The 19,732-nt window shown below is 38.9% G+C and overlaps 1 protein-coding gene across 1 annotated transcript in view; it reads right to left on the bottom strand.

Annotated features, from left to right (window-relative positions):
• The window catches only part of RFX6 (regulatory factor X6), a 39,228-nt gene extending 19,910 nt beyond the window's left edge, over positions 1–19,318 (bottom strand). Inside the window, exons 1-6 of the mRNA XM_057413196.1 lie at positions 19,114–19,318; positions 18,676–18,832; positions 17,074–17,197; positions 14,775–14,836; positions 7,118–7,195; positions 4,002–4,029 (exon numbers count right to left, since the gene is read on the bottom strand). Coding sequence (XP_057269179.1) covers positions 4,002–4,029; positions 7,118–7,195; positions 14,775–14,836; positions 17,074–17,197; positions 18,676–18,832; positions 19,114–19,297 — 633 coding nt within the window. The 5' untranslated portion in view covers positions 19,298–19,318. The remainder of the gene's footprint in view (positions 1–4,001; positions 4,030–7,117; positions 7,196–14,774; positions 14,837–17,073; positions 17,198–18,675; positions 18,833–19,113) is intronic.
• Positions 19,319–19,732: the final 414 nt, after the last annotated feature.

Here is a 19,732-nt window from a genome sequence, read left to right as displayed (position 1 = left end):
ACTTCACAGTAAAGCTGAGCAATAACATTCTGTAGTGATACAGAATTACCATGCTTATATTTATAATGCACACCTGTCCTGGGTTCAGAAGTAGCAGTCATTTTTCACCTTCTTAGTAGCTGGTGCAGCTCTGTGTTTTTGACTTTCAGCCTGGGAACAGCACTGATAACACCGATGTTTTTAGTTGCTGCTTAGTAATGTTTAGTCTGACCAAGGACTTTCTGAGCCTCATGCTCTGCCAGGGAGGAGGGGAAGCCGGGAGGAAGCAGAGACAGGACACCTGACCCAAACTGACCAAAGAGGTATTCCATACCACAGCACGTCATGCCCACTATATAAACTGGGGGCAGTTACCCGGAAGGGTAACTACTCAGTCAGGCTGGGTATTGGTTGGCGGGTGATGAGCAGTTGTATTCTCTTCCGTTGTTATTTCCCTTATCATTATTATTATTGGTGGTAGCAGCAGTGATTTGTGTTATACCTTCGTTACTGGACTGTTCATATCTCAACCCGTGGGAGTTACATTCTTTTGATTCTTCTCCCCATCCCTCTGGGAGCAGGGGGGAGGAAGGGGGGGAGTGAGAGAGAGACTGCGTGGCTGAATTTAAACCATGACAACACCATATTATGCTCAGTAAGCATTCAAATGGTATAAGTAAGATGAAACCCTCATTCTCAAGAGAAGCAATAAATTCTGTATTATGATTCTGTCCTTACTGATGGAATTGTACTTATTCTCATAGAATGGCATTCAAACCTAGAGAAGACTATTTGGCTAAAACCTTTGGTTCCATTTTAGCCCACCCAGTGCATATATCAAAGCAGTGTGCAGAGCCTTGAGAGGCCTTCTGTATATACCTGCAGTAAATCCATTACACCTGTGCAGATTCCCTTTGTACTAATGGATGGATACATAACCATGCCAAAGACATTTGAATGGCACTTGAAGCGGCCTTTTCCTACCCATTTGCATACAGTAAGATTTCACTGAAGTGGAAATAATAGGTATATAGTATAACACATAGTATAAAAGTGTGCAAAGGGGAGTATTTCCCTATAAACGTTGATTTGTGAATTAGAGGCCAGTTTCAAGGGAAATTCTCTCAACTACTGCATTTAGAAAACTATAACTAACTGACTTATTTACTATATATGTATCTCCCTATTTTTATAGGGTGAAATGTCTGCCAAAACAGACAGCAAGGAATGAAAGTATACACTGTGTAAACACACTTTGACTGCCCTATCTACTATTCAAATATGTATAAAACTCTAAGTCAAAGAAATTGAAGAAATGTAGAAACAATAGTACATCTTCCTGTCAATACTTCTGTGGTGTTACAGCTGCCTATCAGTACCAGGAGGTTTGTTTTTTCTTTTTTAATAACAGGAGTAATCTTAATGATTTTATTATGTAATTACCTATGAAATATATTAAAAGTTCTGATTAAGAGGGATTAGTTAATTTAAAAGAAGGCAGTGATGCTGGTGGGAGGTTTAAGAGAGGGTAATCTGCAATGATTTTACCTTGCTAATGGTAATGACTGTGCCTCAGTTCTAGGCTTAATATTTTAACCCACTGCCACTTGCCCTTTCAATTTAATGCCATCTGTTTCTAATGACCATTTAACATTAAGATAATGACAGTAATATTATCTGCCTAATTAACCATGCAGACTCTAATGGTGCACTAACTGGTTTAGATAAAAGAATTTGCTGATATCTCCCCCTACAGAGAGAATACTAGAAAATGTGATAAAACATGCCAGAAGTAAACAGTGTCCCTGGCACTCAATAAGTGTTCATTCAAATGCCATTTACTCAGTATATTTAGACAATCAGTGCTTTAACATCTTTTCAATGTCTTTATGTTCCTATTGAGAATTACTCCTTATGCAATCATTGTAAATCTTTCTAGAATACCTAATTGCATGTACTTTTGTCATGTGGCTGACTGCGTTTAAACCATGGCAACTTTCAAGCAAATGAATAAGGATATATAACCTGTTCACTTTTATGTGAAAGTACGCTGCCTAATCTTCAGTACACTGAGATTGTTAAAAAAGTTTTGACCATGAAAGATATTTTTGGTTTTTTTCATTTAAGACCTGCCTCAATAATTCCAGACAACACAGAGCTATCAAAAACTCATACTGATGTGCTCTTTCTTGCTTATTTCTGACAAATTCTCTGTGATTCCTTTTCTGGGAGGACAAATGTATTGAACTTTGGGAGAGCAAATGTATTGAACAGGTTTATGGGACGGTTAATTCCCAACCGGATGGGGAATGCCACATAAGAGATGGAAGTGAATGTGCATTAATTTATGCCAAGGGAGCCAAACATTTCCCATCTCAAAACTCTGAAAGAATGAATGCTGTACTAGTGCTCATGAATCCTTGAATATGCTGGGGATATCCCATGGCATAACACTATCTTTTTTTGATAAGATAGCAGATTACCTGAATGGGGAAAATGCAGCAGATCTAATCTACTGGACACGGTGTCACCAGGGGAAATCATTAGTTATGCTGGTGAGAATGGGGATTAGTACAGGAATGTAAAATGTTTAAGAAACTGACTCCAACTGAAATGCTAACAAGTTGTGTTGACAGGGAAGCTACTTGGTTGAAAAGGGATTGAAGATTGTCAAATATCAGACTTGGAGCTGATCACATTGAACATTTCATAGATTAAATTGACTGATATGAGCTAATGAAATCATCAATAAAGAGGAAGACCAAGAGGTCATGTGGAAAGATCTGGATGGCTTTGAGATAATGGCAATAAATGGGACGAAAATCAATAGAGCAAAGCTACATTTTCAGAAATAAGAATTTCTGCTACCAGTGAGAAGTTGCTTATCTGGAAATGAAAAAGACGACTTTCCGTGTATCAGTTGATCATAGAGGGTATATTTAGTCTAGTAAACTAAATGGTGCAAGGAAACATTCCCAGGCAATGCTGGAACACTGTTATGCAGAATGGACCCTGGCATTCTTTTGGCCCATGCCAATTAGCAGTCCATCAAACAATTCCTAGTAATGCCTCAAAAATACCTGCATGCTAGGGACTTTTCTCTGCGGCAATGTGGATGAGATGTGCTTATGTTGTTTTGTATGTTCAGGAGTTTAATATTAATACATGCAGGCTATGTCATGACAGTTGAACTCAGTGTCAAAGCAAAACCCTGGGAGCAATTCTTAACCCTTAATGTACAATAATCCATAATTCTCTAGTATGAATACAACCACAATGACAGTGACTATATCATAGCATACAGTAGCAAAAATGTAGGTTACTTGTGGGGGAAAAGAAAGAAGAAAAAACCCACAAAAAAAAAAAACAAACAAAACCAGAACAAAAAAAACAAACACAGTTCTAGAGTTCATCAGAAGGCACATATCTGATAGAAATTGGAGATATGCCATTTACAAGTCTCTATGATTTTTTTTTCTATAAAGATACTCAAATGAGAACAAGTAGAGTGAAAGGCTATAAGGCTGATCAGAGGTGCTTAAAAGTGTTGCTTGCTCCATCTAGCAAGTTAAAGTGGTGAAAATACATATCACAAGAAAATGTCATAAAAACCAAAAATTAGAAACAGACAATCCTGACCAAGAGGTATACAATTCTGTTTATTAAAAAAAAAATCTTTTGGCTTCCAATCAGATAAATGAGATTCTGAAAAAGCCAAAGTTACGGATGCAAAAAAGCTAATGTAGAGCTTGATCCTTTGCTTAAGAGGGTCTATTATGAGCCTCTGTGATTATGGGGAACTGGATCAGAAACAGAACCCCAGAAAGTGGGGTTAATTTTAAGAAAAATCTTATTTTTCTTTGAATATTCAGAGAAGCAAATGCTCAGCTCATGAAAAAGAGACGTTATTCAGTCTAATCTTCAATGAAAATATTGTTGTAATTTTCAAAGAAATGAAAACCAGAGATCATATAATATTTCAATTATAACAGAAGTAAAAGGAAACATACTACAACACTTACCTCGTTCTTTAACTTGCTTCCAGAGAACCTTTGAAAATAAACACAATTGGTGATTTTTTTCATAAGAGGAACTTTTTTAGAGTTTGCAGATATAAATACATATGCAATTGATCTATTAGAAAAAAGATTACATTCCTCCAAATGTAGTTACAATAAAAATCACGGGGGGTTTTGGTTTTGGTTTGTTTTTTTTTTAACTTCTTCTATTGATATGCAAATGCCTGAGGATGTCAGGACACCTACTTCTAAAACATGATGATTCAGATCACTGACTTAACGGTAAAGTATAAAACACAGTTTCAGTTTTTTCTTTGGATCTTTACAACTTCATAAATAGCAAAAGGGCAGCATAGGTGTGAGTCCTTAAGGTCTTTACCAGGAAATACAAAAAATTCTTTGACACAGCTGAGTAAATTAGAAGTAGAAAAAAAAAAATCTATTATTTACTTTTCTTATGAAAATGAAGAAATTATAGTGATTTTCTGTTCTTTTTCACCACAGCATTATTTAGATGCAGGTGAAATGCATTTCTGAGATGAAAGATTCATAAACTGGCAAAAATGTATTGCAGTATAGTGTATGTCTTATTAAGGGTCCAATTGAGAGATTCCCAGTGAAGTCATTGGACTATCAGGCAACTTTTCAGTGCAGAAATTAGAAAGCACACTTTTTAAATCATAATTACTAAACCAGACAATGTGTAATTACAGATATTCTAATGGATCAGTATAATGATAAATGTTGTTGGATTATTGTTATTTTCTGTTCTGCTAGCTGCCAACTGATAAGATACTACAGGCAACATGAAGTCTTATAATTATTAGCAGCAATATTGTGATTTCATGTTGTTGAGATGCTCTGCTGGCAGGACAGAAAATCAGAGGCTGAGCAGTTGTCCCACCCAGGCCAGCCACAGGTGCCTGACAGCTCCCATCATGTGATGATCTAGCACATGTTACCTACAGAATTCCCTTGGTTGTTGGTAGGTAAGTATGAAAGAAGGCATCACTCAGTGTGTTACAATGTGGAGCTTATTACCTTCACAGCTGATTTATTTGTCACGGCGTGTGGATTTCCACATGTGCAGCAAAATGTACACAGAACGTACACCAAAAACATGAGGCAGCACCTGCTGACATTGTTCCTTCAGAGCCTTAATTGCTAGCTAACACTGCCCTTCACACAGTTCTGTGGATGCTAATGATTTTTGGTGTTAGCATGTTAGGCATGCTCTTTTCACAGTGCAAGACTTGATATTTAAATGAACTGGGAGGTCAAAATTAGAGGGGAATTTAAGGATTCGGGCATCTGCAACCCTGCATCTAAGGACTATTGTACTCAGCTCTATTACCTAAATCTTCATGCACAAATACCAATTTAGTTTGAAATAGCAGTAGAGGCCTATATTTAGGCATCTAAAGTGAGCCCCATTGCCCATTCTAATCTTTTCACAAGCTGCCGTCTAACATGTAAGCCTTATGGTAAAGGCCTCCATATGCCTATATTTGTGCACGGACATGGTGTGACCTGATACCATTATCAACCCTTATATTTTAACTGCCTAATTCTCCCCCAGGCTTAATCCAGGAACTATATGTATAGCTAACCTACCAGAACAGACATCAAGGGAGAGATTTTATGATGGATCCTTATGTACAGCAGCCAGCAACTGGGAGATTCACTCTCAGTTTTGAATCTCTATACTGCCTGACTCTTCCCTTACCCAGAAGCTTGTTCTTAACTTCAGGCTACTGCATCATTCTCTTCACACAGAAAAATCCAACCAGACTGCAAAATGAGCATTTGAGCTTCTGTTCTAAATCAGCTAGGGAGGCAATTTCAGTGCTGGACCTGGAAAATTCAACTTCTCACACATGAGAGCACAGTTCCCACATAAAGACAAGTTTCCTAACTGGTGAATCTAGTGAGTACTCTTGAAAATCTTAGAGAGTATCTGTGCCACCTTTATGTGAGCATATACTGTTGGAAATGCAGCTGTGGGGAATTTTGCAGTACCTCCAATTTCTTTGTGTTCATTGTTGCTAGATTCTGCAAAGACAGAGCTTTACATGAAAAGGGCACTGGCTGACACAAAAGTGATGACTAAGAGTGATTATATTCCCTTAAATGAAAATAACTGTCTTTTAAGTCAATTAAATGAGCAAGTTGTTCAAGATAATTCTGTATTATTAAAGAACCTCATCTCACTGTGTCCCAAAAACACCTCCACAGCTCTGGATAAACACTGGACAAGGAAATGGCATATTCCAGTCTATTACACCTTAAATTCTGCAATGAAGAGATCCCTCATTTTAAGCATCATTTGCAATCAATTTTTACACTTGTCACATTGCTTGGAAAAAGTCTCTTTGGATATAACCTAAATATGCCACCAGCTGAATTTTCTATATGTAATCATAAACTCATTTATCCCTTTACTTTCTCAGAGTCCCCACTTAATACAGATATACTGCTGTAGACAATGAAAGCCGTCGTTCAAGCCATATGTGAACAGAGACATTTGTTTTACGAACTATTAATCTTTGGCAAACTAACAGGCAGCTATCGTAACGTATTGATCCTGCTAGCTGTCCCTTAAACAAATATAATTAGAGCTTCCTGGGTTAGGTTTAAACTGATATTAGCCAGTCAAAGGACCTGTAAATATTAATCTACAGTGACCCCTCCCTCCTGCCCCACAGGTGTCAGCTTCACACCATTCTCCAGACATTTCATAATGGGAAGGTGTCCCGGGGAAAGAACTCAGAGGGTGACACAAAAGCAAACAATATGATACAAGTGTTCTGGAAATGGTGTTTTGATGCCTCACACAAAATTGAACAAATCCTTTGCTAAGGATTGGTTAAGTTGGTACAGATCTATACAGACTAAGGAGGGGCCATACTGGAAGTCGCTACAAAAAGGTCTAGATCAACCTGTTAAAATCATTGTCTTCAGGGAGCAAGCTGCTACTTACATATAGAAATACAAGACACTGAGATATGCAGCAATACTAGTTCTGGTATCAATAAAAATTAGTGTCCTACCTATACCTTCCTAAGGGAAAGTTAAAGTTAGACCTTCACTGACTAAGTTTCAGTCTTATGTTACCATACCTGGTTAAACCTTTACCAGAATACACAGAGTGGTAGTATGCACTGCTTTCTTTAATGCCAATTCCATAATAGTGATACCTGTGGGGGAAAAAAAAGGAGTGTTTATGAGTGATATATCAAGTAAAGCAAATCGTCAAATTGATTTTCAATGCTTTCTGAAAGCTTTTCTTAACAGTGTCTATCAATTCCTTTCACTGACATGAAACAAAATCTGATCTCACAGAAAACAGTTTTGTCATGATTTGATCCAAAATTCAGGGACAGGTTCTTCTTTAAATTTAAAACACTTTCTCTCCTACAAGAATGTAGCTGGAACAATAAATCTCCCAGAAACATGTTGCATCTCTTTTTCCCTAATGTGCTTTCTCCCTCATTTTATTTATTGAAAAAGTGCTGGGTTTGATTTACAGGTTTATTTTCTCAGGCTTACCACTGTTACACTTAAGACAGTGCCACAGAGCACTTCCCAGTTGAAACTCACCAGCGTACCCTATAAATTAGTGTATAGCCTCCTATGAATTAAAATGCTAACTTGTCATTCATTCATTCATTCTTCTTTCAGCTTGCAGGCTGACTGAATTATTCAGCCACTTAAGCAGTTTTCATCCACATTTGTCTTCCTTGCTGCCCTCCTGGAGATCACTGCTCCCAAATACAGATGAAAGAAGGAAACATGTATATTGCTCAGGCTCTGCAGTGCTGAGCTCAACACCTTAACCAAAGACACTAAAAAGGGTGGGTTGGTGCTAAGGAAAGCAGCTATGCAGTAGATACTTACTGCTTTCCAGTGATTTTGCTACAAAAGAATTGACCTTCAGGAGAAGGGCAGGAGAGCAAGCTGGGGGCAGCTCTTTCTTTACCAGTCATGGCAAAGTTTGCTTGAGTTCATCTATCAAAGGTGATAGGCCCTGTCTTAAAAATTCCACTCAATAGATTTAGAAACTGATTGTGTTAAACCAAATTTGTCTAAGAATGTTATGGACAGTATACTCAGGTTCATTTGGGTTTTACTGAAGTTAGCTTGAAAACACCATGGCAGCTGGTTTAGCTGAACTGCTCCAAAGTAATACTTCTAGTTCAAGTACGTTGCACTGCACTAATTCCACGGAAATTTCTCAAAAGCTTGAAGAAATTTACTCTTACGACACAAACCCCCCAACAAATAGTCCTAGAACACATAAACAAAAGTTTTCAGCTCATCTCTGCTGTTTGCGGTGATACCCATTAAAAGAAATTATAATTTTACTGTTTGGGACAGCCATTTTTGTATGGGACAGTCACAGATAAGAACAAACCCCTCAAATGCTTATATTTGCAAAGCTGACTAAAGCCATTAGATATAAAAGATGCTTCAGAAAATGTTCATTTGTGTGACACATATTTGCTTATCCGAGGTAGCTATGAAAACCTCAGCTGAAATAGTCATTCTATTTCTGGACAGACTGTGGTATGTATTCAGGATTTTACAGCCAAGAAGTCTGAACAGAAAGTGGCTGCTGTTAAATAGCATAGCATTTACTCTTCGCCTGAAACTGATGAGCCAACATAATACCACTAGATTGCAGTGGCACTTGGTGACCCACAGGAAGGCAAATAGTTTCTCCCCTGCATCTTTACTGTTAATTTTTTTTTGCCTATAACTCTATTCTTCTGAGGGATGGTGATGTGGTGAAGTGACCACTTTTAAATACCCATTAATAGCCAGAAGCTAAGACATAGGATCATGTGCTCATAACAGTTCCCTTTTTACCCATTAAAGTCAGAGCTGACTGATCAAAGCAAAGTGACACCTCAACATGGTTTAGAATGCCAGTGGGACCTTTCATTAAATGCCCTACTGCTAGACTGCTGTCCTCTGGCTCTCATATAGTACTGTGTCATCTATGTTGTGAGCTAAAGTCCTGAATGTTTTCAACCGCTACTTTTGGTTTAGAGTATTAAACAGATAGACTTGGGCCAAATACCCAGATCTGGAAATTCCTAATATTTGTCAGAGTTCTAACATAAATGCTACAGGCATCAATATTTTTAGTTCTTTTATGAAAATTAAGCAATTTTACATGTGACACAAGAGGTATTGAAAATACACGTGTATGGATTCTTGCAAATCACAACATTTACTTCATCTTGGCATTGCAAAGCTGGTGCACTGAACAGGATGAAAAAAAAACAGAGCTGTGACTACTTCTTAACAATGTTATCTGCACATTTGTTGTTGGCCATGTAAGCAAGCAGTTGCCTGTATCTCATTTCAACAGCCTAAATCTCTTTGTTTTAACCACATGCCTTTTTGAAAATTCTAAAGCTAAAACTCCATCCTTTCACTACAAACGTGGAATTCCCTTCTGCTAAAGTTGGAGTGGGCAGAGACAAGGAAAAACATTACTTCTTTAGAAAGTTAGGATTCAGTATCTAGATTATTCAATATCTAATTCAATATTAACATATTTGGGCTAGAAACATGAACTGTTGTATGATTTGGATTTTCAGGTTTCCAGTGGTAGACAATACACTTGCTCCTCCTCCAACATATCAGAATTTACTGTTGTGACATTTTGTTATGGAGAATAGGTATTTCCAGTGCCTATTCTGTGTGTATCAAGACATAGTAGTTACCATTCCGATTTCCTTCAGCTCTTTGTGTAGTTTTTACTACTAAAAAATACAGCTTTCTAGTCATTATGCAGAAGCAATTAAAAAAGAAGTACAATCTGCACTTTTCAAGCTCTTTCAGGCATACTTTATGGAATAGTAAGTTGTGAAGATTTTTATTCTCTTAGAAGCCAAAGTTGTTAGCTGAATGGCTTGTTTTGGGCTTCCTGTTGAGAGTTGAGTATACCCATCCCAGACACACTGATAACATCCTTAACCTACTTTATGTAACTTCTTTCTGTGTCTTTATATGCATATTTCTATGTGTATGTACAGTATATAAGTATTTTACTATTTATATTGCTATTATATAATGAATAAAAGAAAAGTCATCACAAGCAACTTACTCTCAATTTTTGTAACAAACCTTTTGAAAAACAAGCTGAACTGCTTTCCTCTTTTAATTGCAGTGGTTTGTTGTAACATATGTTCCTACACAACTAGTAGCCCTGATTTTAGCATACACTCACACAAATGACAGCTGATAAGGAAATGATAGGCTTAAGCTGTTCAGGGACTTGCAATAACTTGTTATCACAGGGACAGCTGCCATATCAGTTTTATTAACCCACTAAATCACTCCTAATAAACAAGATAATAGTTTTCAGACATGACGGGTAAAAGCTAAGATTCATCATTGATCAAAGTCTACAAAAAATTAAATTGTAACTTGAGCTCAAAGAGTCTCCTGTGTGTATGGGCTGAGAGCAGTAGGTACATTTCCCAAATAGCTGCTCCAGGTAACCCATGTACCATGAAGGCATAACTGAATTCTAGCAGTGACCACCGTATGTCCAATATTGCCTATGCAAAAAGGTGTATTCAGAACCTACTGCACAGACAACTGTTGGTTATGAAATACTAATCTAAGAGAGCAGCTTGCAGTATTTATCATGCTGGATCTTCTTCCACTTAGCAGGAATATGGAAACCTTCCCCTACAATCACCAATCTGGAGTGACTAGCATGAACATGCAACGAATGAACTTAATTTAAAAATTGCATCCAGTGCATTGTACCTTCTTGGCCAAATGTTTAAATGAGTGTTTTGGTCCTAACACTTTCATACAAATATGCTGTTGGATGTAAACACAGAGAGAGAGAGTCTAGACTTGAACTTCTAAGACCCCTTTTTAAGTCTCTCTTTTGCCCAGAACTGGAGATGACAAATGCTGCTTGGAATCAGAGGAGGAACTAACATTTGTGTGTCTCACACCTTAAAACAGAACCTGTATCCCACACCTAAGAGCAGAATGTCTTTCTCAAACCCAATCCATGCTCAAAAGAATGTCTGAAAGAGCTTGGCCTTGTTTTGGTGTGGGAGAAAACCTATTTCTGTCACCTTGAAGATGATGAAAAAGAAACTGATTTTCTTTGATTTCTGAGAACAGCCAGGCTCTTTCAATACATTACTGTGTGTGCATGCAGTGCCCAGTAAGGCATCTCATTCCTTGATATATATAAAGAATAGTGATTCTGTTGGAGAGGAATTGTCTTTTTCATTTTGCAGATTCTGGTGCAGTAGAGCCCTGGACTATGATCAGAGCACCTAGGCAATGCTGTGTGAAATCATCACTGTCAGTGATGATATTACTATTACTGCTCATAATAACATTATATTGAAATAACAACAGAAAGAAAACAATGTCACTACACTACCACGCTTAAAAAATAGGAGTTAATTGCTAGTAAGAAGTGTCTCTTACCAGTCTCAGTAACCCTGCTTTGTTCCACACAGAAACAGCTTACAATATTTAGAGTTCATGTTGACATAAAAGCAGAGGATAACTAGTCATTTTCTGAAACTGATGAATAGTCCCTTAACTTGCTTATTAATTTAATTTAAATACTTCTGAAATCAGACTTATGTTACTAACTGCTACCTGGTGAAAGCAGAAATGAATTTGCTCCTCAGTGAGTCTGTGGTTCTGAGGTGAATATGGTTCACAGCATCAGAGATAGATAAATGGATAATCAGAGACCACTATTTATACTGCCACTTCTCTATGACTGCTTGCTGATCTATTCAGTCTCTGGAGATATTGTTACTTGTGCCTTTTATGAGGTCCTTTTTTTACACAGCAAGAACAATGTAGATGTATCCTAGTGGAAATGAGAATTGAAGAGGAAAAGTCTTCGAGGAAAACTCAGATGATAAAAAAAAAAAAAAAGGAAAAACAAATGCCAGATGTTCTAACAAAACCTGCCAATGCCTCATCCCTTTAAGGAAATTGTTCAAGAACAGTTAATCCGTATGAAAATATGGCACATAATACCAAGGTCAATAGAGATATGGGATTTGCTGAAGAACTGTTGGGCCTGAGGCATTTCCACGCTCGTAATGTTAAATGTCTTAGAGAAAAGGGGAATATAGTGACACACGTTTCAACACAATTAATTTTGTAGCTAGATTTCCATGCCAAAAACTCGATTTTAAATATATTCCTTTCCTTAATAGAAGTTGACTTACAATGTTTTAAATTATTCAGACACATGATATGCTTGGAAGTTTGGATCCTGACTGGATCCTGGTTATCAATTCATTAGATATGTCAGAACAAAACTATGATGAGCATTTGGAATACTTTCCCCCTTATATTATCTCATTCATTATAACTTAAAAGTGGTTCTTCAAATATGTTGGGTTATGAGCCTGTGTAAGACTTAACCAATGCACTGAGGAATTAGTAGGTTGCCAAATATTCCTGAACAGATTGTGCCAGATATCCTAAAATCTTAAACACAACACCAGCAGCAGATGTCCATCTGCAAGATTAAATCTACATGAGTTTATGCCCATAAAAATAGCTAAACTTCATCACAGGTGACAATACATGAAATCCCTCTTTTCTTCTACAAATAATCTTTCTAACAGTGACTTTCCCCCAAGCCTCTCTATTCAGCATCAATAGCTCATCTTCCAAAGAGAAATTAACTTCAGTTCCAGTTTTTCTCTATACAATGCAGACCATGTACTCTCTCTTGAAAAAAAATCCATGGATTATGAATTTGTAAGACTGTGACAGAAACTGTCCTCAGTTAAAAAAGCAAAAATACTCTATGCAGACTTTATTCCTTTTGAATCTTAATTAATGGTTATTTAAAATAAATACTTGAGACATACCCAGGAAATAGAATGCCTTTGTAAAAATTGGAAATTGAAATTCTTCCCCACCTTCATTTATACTGCAACAAACCTTAAAATTCACAAATGACATCTCCAGTGCATTCTTTAGCAAAACTACATTGGAACCGACTGGCTATTTCTTATGTTTCTACGGCAGGAAGAAAACAAAGCATTACAACATGAATCAACCTCCCAAAAATATAAAAGTAAACAATGAGTCCTTCACACATTTGCTGTATATTGCACAGCACTGGGGAAAACCACAGCCTTGTATTTATTTTCATTTACAGTCTCCATTCAATTTGAGTTTTGCTTATAAATTACTGAGAGACAATAATAACTTTGTCTTTCAAGGCTAAGTCATTCAAAACAGTTTTCCCAAACAGAATGTTTGAGTCTCTTCTGCCAGTAATTCTGGTTCTCTATCCTATTCATTAGCAAAATGCTAACTCTGGGGTTTAGTTTTGTTTCAGTAAACCATCATCCCTCCATGCTTTCTTCTATAAGTCAAGGATGGTTTCATGAACCCTATTCAGTAAGTATATAAGAATATTTTTAATTTGAAGCATGAGAAAAACCCTAGGGTTACTCACATGTTTAAAGGTATGCATCTCCTAAAATATTCGCATTAATAATAAATATTCAATTTCTGTGTTTACACTGAAAGCTGGACACAATACCTATCTTAATTTGCTCCTCATAGAAATAATTTATTTTTTGGAGTATCTATTCTGAAATAAATAAAAATACACAGATAAGGATCTGGTCTAAATATTATTTGGAATTGAAAGCCATTATGTTTCTGGAGGTTACTTTAAAAGAACAAAATTATTTAACTAGCCCTATTTTATGTTGAATAGTATCAGCACATTATTTAGGTTTAAGTATCTTTTTTTAACTGGATGTTAATAAACACTGAAATAACAGTTTAAAGCACAACACTCAGGAAATCTCAGAGCCAGACTTGGTTTCAGGCACTACAGAGAACTGTTGCATTTGTCACTCCCCAAACAGGGACAGAAGTTTTCCTAGAATTGCCTAACTCATAGCTTGACTCTAGCAACATCCTAGAGCATTATTTTGACTTTTCTACATTCCTAAGCCAACACACTAGGCACACACTAGGCAGTTTTTTCATTTCCTTATAAGTAGCATTCCCCTGTTAAAAAACAAAATCAGACTGGGGACAATTCATCAGTCCTTCCCCAGCAGTCTTGATATCAGGACATAGAATGGACGTTAGATGTAAGCGAACATGTTGCTACCACTGTTCACCACTGGTTTACTATGACCAAAAGCATAATGTCAGAACTAATACTAATATCTCCACAGGTGATATATAATTATCTGATCTATTCCTACAGCCTAATATTCCACAGATCAGATATACAAATTAACTATATACATTATTTATGAAATGACCACACTATAGGTATGTACTTTTCAGAGTTTTTATGAATTACCCACAACATAGACCAAATGTATTCCTTCTTCTCAATTTAAGGCAATGTTTTTTTCCTAGTGTCTTTAAATTAATCCATATAGTTATGTAAGGAAGACAAAGAAAGCTGTTAGGTTTGCAAAAGGCAAAGAAAACCACAGTTATTTGCAATAAACGCATGGTTCTATGAATATAATGACAAGGTTTAGAAGCTTAATTAGTTTAATTTTAGAAACTATGCCTAAAGTAATGTTTTCAAAACTCAAACTCTCTTATCAGTTTCATTATTGAACGTTATCATTTGCAGCTTGTCATCTGAATAAAACCCCCATGCCCGTCAGGATATGTTATACTAATTATATATAGTGGAGACATGGAAACACATGTCATTCATAGAATGAATTGTGTTAGTGGATACACAGGTGAAATGAGCCTTACTTTGAATGGCCCCTTGTTCCAAGCCGCCTTGTGGTAAGTAGAGGGAATTTCTGGCGAATGGTCTAAAGAGAAAAAAGCTGGGTTAATTTCCAACACCGGTATGCTTTCTTAGCAATCTGTTCATAGAAGGAGTGTTAGTATATGGTGTAATGTAGTCCATGAATAAATATTTGTGACACTTCACAACAGAAACAATTAAGCATGCAACACTACAGGCTTGGGGAAGAGTGGCTGGAAAGCTGCTCGGCAGAAAAAGGCCTTGGGGTGCGGACTGACAGCTGAATATGAGCCAGCTTGCATCCAAGTGGCCAAGAAGGCCAGCGGCATCCTGGCCTCTATCAGAAATAGTGTGGCCAGCAGGGCCAGGGCAGTGATCATTCCCCTGTACTTGGAACTGGTGAAGCTGCACCTCAAATAATATGTTCATTTCTGGGCCCCTTACTACAAGAAAGACAGTGAGGTGCTGGAGTGGATCCAGAAAAGGGCAACAAAGCTGGAGAAAGGTCTGGAGAATCAGTCTGATGAGGAACTGGGGTTGTTTAGTCTGAGGGAACTGGGGTTGTTTAGTCTGGAAAAGGCTCAGGGGGACCTTATCTCTCTCAGCAACTACCTGAAAGGAGGTTGTAGTGAGGTGAGGGTCAGTCTTTTCTCATGAGTAACAAGCAATAGGACAAGAGGTAACAGCCTTATGCTGAGCCAGGGGAGGTTTAGATTGGATATTAGAAAAAAATTCTCCACAGAGAGGGTGGTCAGGCATTGGAACAGGCTGCCCAGGGCAGTGGTGGAATCACCATCTCTGGAAGTGTTCAAAAAACATGTAGATGAGGTCCTCAGTGATACGGTGTAGTGGTGGTCTTGGCAGTCCTGGGGTTATGGTTGGATGATCTTGAAGGTCTTTTCCAACCTAGCTGATTCTATGGTTCTATCATTCCATGCTTTTATGCTTTCATCCTTTGTCCCTCTTGCTATGTAACTCCGGTCTCCCCACCCAAAAACTTCTTCCTACCCTTCCCAGATGTTCTTCCCACCCTTCCCAGCTGTTCTTCCCTTCCGCTTTCACTGCTACAGTTTAAAATCTGGTTTTCTTCACCAGGCTCCTGCTTCCTTCAGGTCCCTAAAGTGCAACCGTACCTTTTGCTTCAGAGACCTAAACAACACCAGGGAAAGGTCTGCCCTCTAGCCATTCTGTTTACAGTCAAACAACTAAAAATAAATTTATTTTTTATTTGGAAAGTGTGATCTGAATGTTAAAGCAGGCAAATATTTGTCTCACAGGTACTTCTGTGTCATTGACTATCAAACTGTTGAACAGACTTAAACTTATTCATGCTCACTAAAACCCTATGAAGTTTTCCTTTAGCTCTATGCTGCACATAAAGAATTCATGTTACATGATTCAATCCAAATCAAGCAAAACATTCTGTCACTGTAGTCCTGAAGTTGAGATTAGCGCCCTAAAAACATCCTACGCTTCCTGTGAAGAATGATGTTTAACGCAAATGTTTATTAAGTGAAAAAGTAATTCAGTAATAGAGGTAGAAGATGTATCTAACAGACAGATCACTGTGTAACAATGTTTTTATGGAAAGCTATTGACTTCCTCATTTATACTGAAACTGTAATGAAAATTAGACACTTTCTCAGTATATCCAACTTAAGAGAAAAAAACTGCTAAGTGAACATTTTATGAACTGGATTTAAACCCCATTATTATTATTTAATTAAATTAATGCATTTTGCTATGTATGAACAATTACTAGATCAGTACTGTTTAAAAAAAAGATGATCCTTGAGCATTTTTGGTTTCCTGTTTCACTAACTACTGAGAATTTAATTTGGAGAGTTCACATCTCCCTTTCATTAAATGATTTTAGGATTAATTGTAGAGAAGGGTAGAAAAGAGGATGAATCAACAGTTTTTCATTCAGGAGCTCTCTGTGTTATTAATTTTTATTCCTCTTCTTGTATTGCTTATTGTGTCACATCTCACTTTACACTGCCTTTAGTATAATTAAAAGTGTCCACCATGTCAGATCTGTTTTTGTGGAAAGAACCTGTTAACATCATCATCAAAAAGGAAAAGAAATATCTCTCTGACAGAACGTCTTTGTTTGTATGAAGTAGCAATAAATGAAAGGGAATCTCAGTTTCCTAAATCTGATGTCACGAAATCCTGTCATATGAAACAATGTAGTCTGATTCCATGTGTGTAGAAAATGTGAATTTCAATACAGGTGTACTAAATTGCGATTCCATCAAAGTATTAATACAGTAAATTATGAAGGCATTTACTCTTTACCTTCCCAAAAGTTGCAGCGCAAGCAGGTTCCAGCTTCTCTTTTCTGCAGAAGTCTAAATAATGTGCATATAGGATGCATCTTGGTAAACAAACTCCTTCACAGACGATGTAGTTTTCTTCCAACCTGTACAGAGAAAGAAACTGCCAGAGTAAGAAGCAACATTCCATGTCTCCTGATCTCATTTTTCTTCTTGATTTTGGTACTGCCCTCTTCTTTTTTAATTTTACTGAAAAATTCCATGAAAACACCCAAATAAGTTTCTCCTGAATAAGGCAGATACCACAGACTAACTTCACTCTTGATGCTTATGCTAGTTGCAGAATATGGGAAACCTGGGGCCAGGCCCCTTTTCTTAATGAGTCTTTTTCAATGTTTGAGCTTTTTGTTTTATAGAAATTATCATCACCCAAGAGCCAGCCTTTCTCTGAAAATAAGAGCACTTAGTAGACTATGAAAGGTTCAAGTCTGTCCTTTGAATAGAGCAGGGGCTTGGACTTGCATCTTCTGCCCCACTGTATTTTTAATATCTGTGCTATCATGTCTTCTTTTCCTACCTTTGCTTTTTGTTGTCCACGCTGGACCTGAATCCATTTCTTGACCAAACCATACTGAAAAGCAAAGAACTGGCTTTTTCTGAAAGGGGTGCCTTTTTTATGTAGCTTCCAAATCAGTTTACAGAATACAAGTGCCTACTGATGGTCGTTATAGCAAAACTTTAAAAACTGAAATAAAAAATGTCTGTCTTCACTTGAACTGAACTTTTGGTAACAGCTGGGTATTTCACTGTTGTCCTGTTTCTTTATCAGTTTACATTAATTGCTACTCCTGGGATGATGTGCAGTTCATTTCTTTCTCAAATTACACAAATCTGTAAGAAAATACTGTGTAGTAAATGCTGCGCACAGAATAGTTTTGCACTGACTCATCAGACCCAAATCCTTACAATTTATGCTCTAAATCAGACGTAAACTAGACTACGAAACTGAGTAACTTGGGTTGCTCTCATTTTTCAGTTAGAAGCGAAAAAGAAATCTCGATTTACAGTCTGTATTTGGTAACTAAATTCCATTTAATTCAACACCACTCCTTCCTAATTTCAAATGTGCTTTAATAGAAACATTTATCAGTTAATGTCTGCAGAATTTTACCTGCTATTTGTTTTTTTTTTCCGAGATAAAATGAAGTTAGAAGTTCCGTGCAGGGTAGATTCTGATGTAAAAATATACATTATAAGGCAGTGGAAATCTAACAGCCATAGCCTTAAAGGATAATTAAAACATTCATTCACAAAAATAATTCTTCAGTAATGCTTCATTTCTACATTTTGTTCGATAGGTTTCATCAATAGCCACATACTGTGAGAATCTGTTGGAGGTTTCAGTTAACTGATAAACCTCTGCTAGAAATTTAGGGGTGGATGTCCTTATTCGTAGACGAGGCTTATCCGAAAAAAAAACACCACTAACCAAACATCACCCCACAAACCCACAGATTACAATTATTCCTAAAGGATTTGTGAGGTGTAGCACCCCTTGCAGCCTCGGCTTTACAGGAAGGTCCCCCCGGGGCAGGGCGGCAGCGGCTCGCCTTAGCACTCCTACCATTGCAGGGTGAGCTGCGTCTGCTTCTTCTTGTCCTTCATGATCTGCGCGACGCTCCTCTTCGCAGACGGGCTCTGGTCTGCAGCTTTCAGTACGCCGTCGCGAGTGCCTGCATCCTCTTCTTCCGAGGACAGGGCTTCGCTGTTAAAGCGCGTTTCTGAGCGCCGGCGGATGAGCAAGAAGAGAAACACAAGAGCATCGTTACTGTCCAGCAGCACGCCGCCTCCTCCCGACGCGGCTGCGGCCCGGTAGGCGTCCGTTTAACCGGCCTCCCTGCCCGCCACTGCCGGAGGAGACGGGTCGGGCAGGGCCGCCCGAGGCAGGACCCCGAGCAGCACCGACGGTTCGGTGGCCCGCCCGCCGCTCCTCACCCGGGCTGCCCGCACCCGCCCTGCCCTGCGGCTGCCACAAGCGGGCTGCCGGCGCCGCACCTCGTACCTGCCTTGATACCGGCGGGCAGCGCAAGCTCCGGGAGCCCTCTCTCGGGGCCCTCCGCGGCACACAGCCTCTCCTCGGCGTAGGGCAGCAAGTCCGAGTAGCAGTCCTCCTGCGCGGCGGAGGGCCCGGCTTGCGCGGCAGGGAGGTGCAAGAAGGCGTCCTCTTGCTCGGGTCCCTTGGCCATGCTCCTCACCGCCGCCTCCTCAGCCCCATGGGCGGCGGGACGGGGCGACGGCGGCCTTAGGGAGCAGGGGGCTGCTCCTGAGCGGGCAGGGGCGGCCCGCGGGCGCCACTCCCTCCTCACGGCTGCTCCCCTGTGTCCGCGGAGGGGGCTTCTCCCGGGATTCTGTCGCTGACGGGAGGCGGCGGGGAGTTCTGCGTGTTCCTGCCTGTCCCTGCCTCCTGTCTCCCCGCCCGCCGTGGTGCTCAGTTGGGCTAGTCGCACCTGGCCGGGAGGGGACAGGGCATGGCTGGAAGCCCAGGAGGTTCAGGGGAGCCTGCCTGGAGTGGCTCTGCTGGGAACTTTAATGATTAACTCCTGCCAGCGGTGCCTCCCGCTTGCGTGAAGGTGCAGCTCTTGGCCCGCCGCCCCGTCGCGACAAAGACAAGGGGCTGCCGC

This window comes from Pezoporus wallicus, unplaced genomic scaffold, assembly GCF_028554395.1.
Source record: "Pezoporus wallicus isolate ANWC-B61680 ecotype Strahan unplaced genomic scaffold, APGP_CSIRO_Pwel_v1 contig_7505, whole genome shotgun sequence".
Classification (NCBI taxonomy): Eukaryota; Metazoa; Chordata; class Aves; order Psittaciformes; family Psittacidae; genus Pezoporus; species Pezoporus wallicus.
This window is presented reverse-complemented; position numbering and strand designations above follow the sequence as displayed.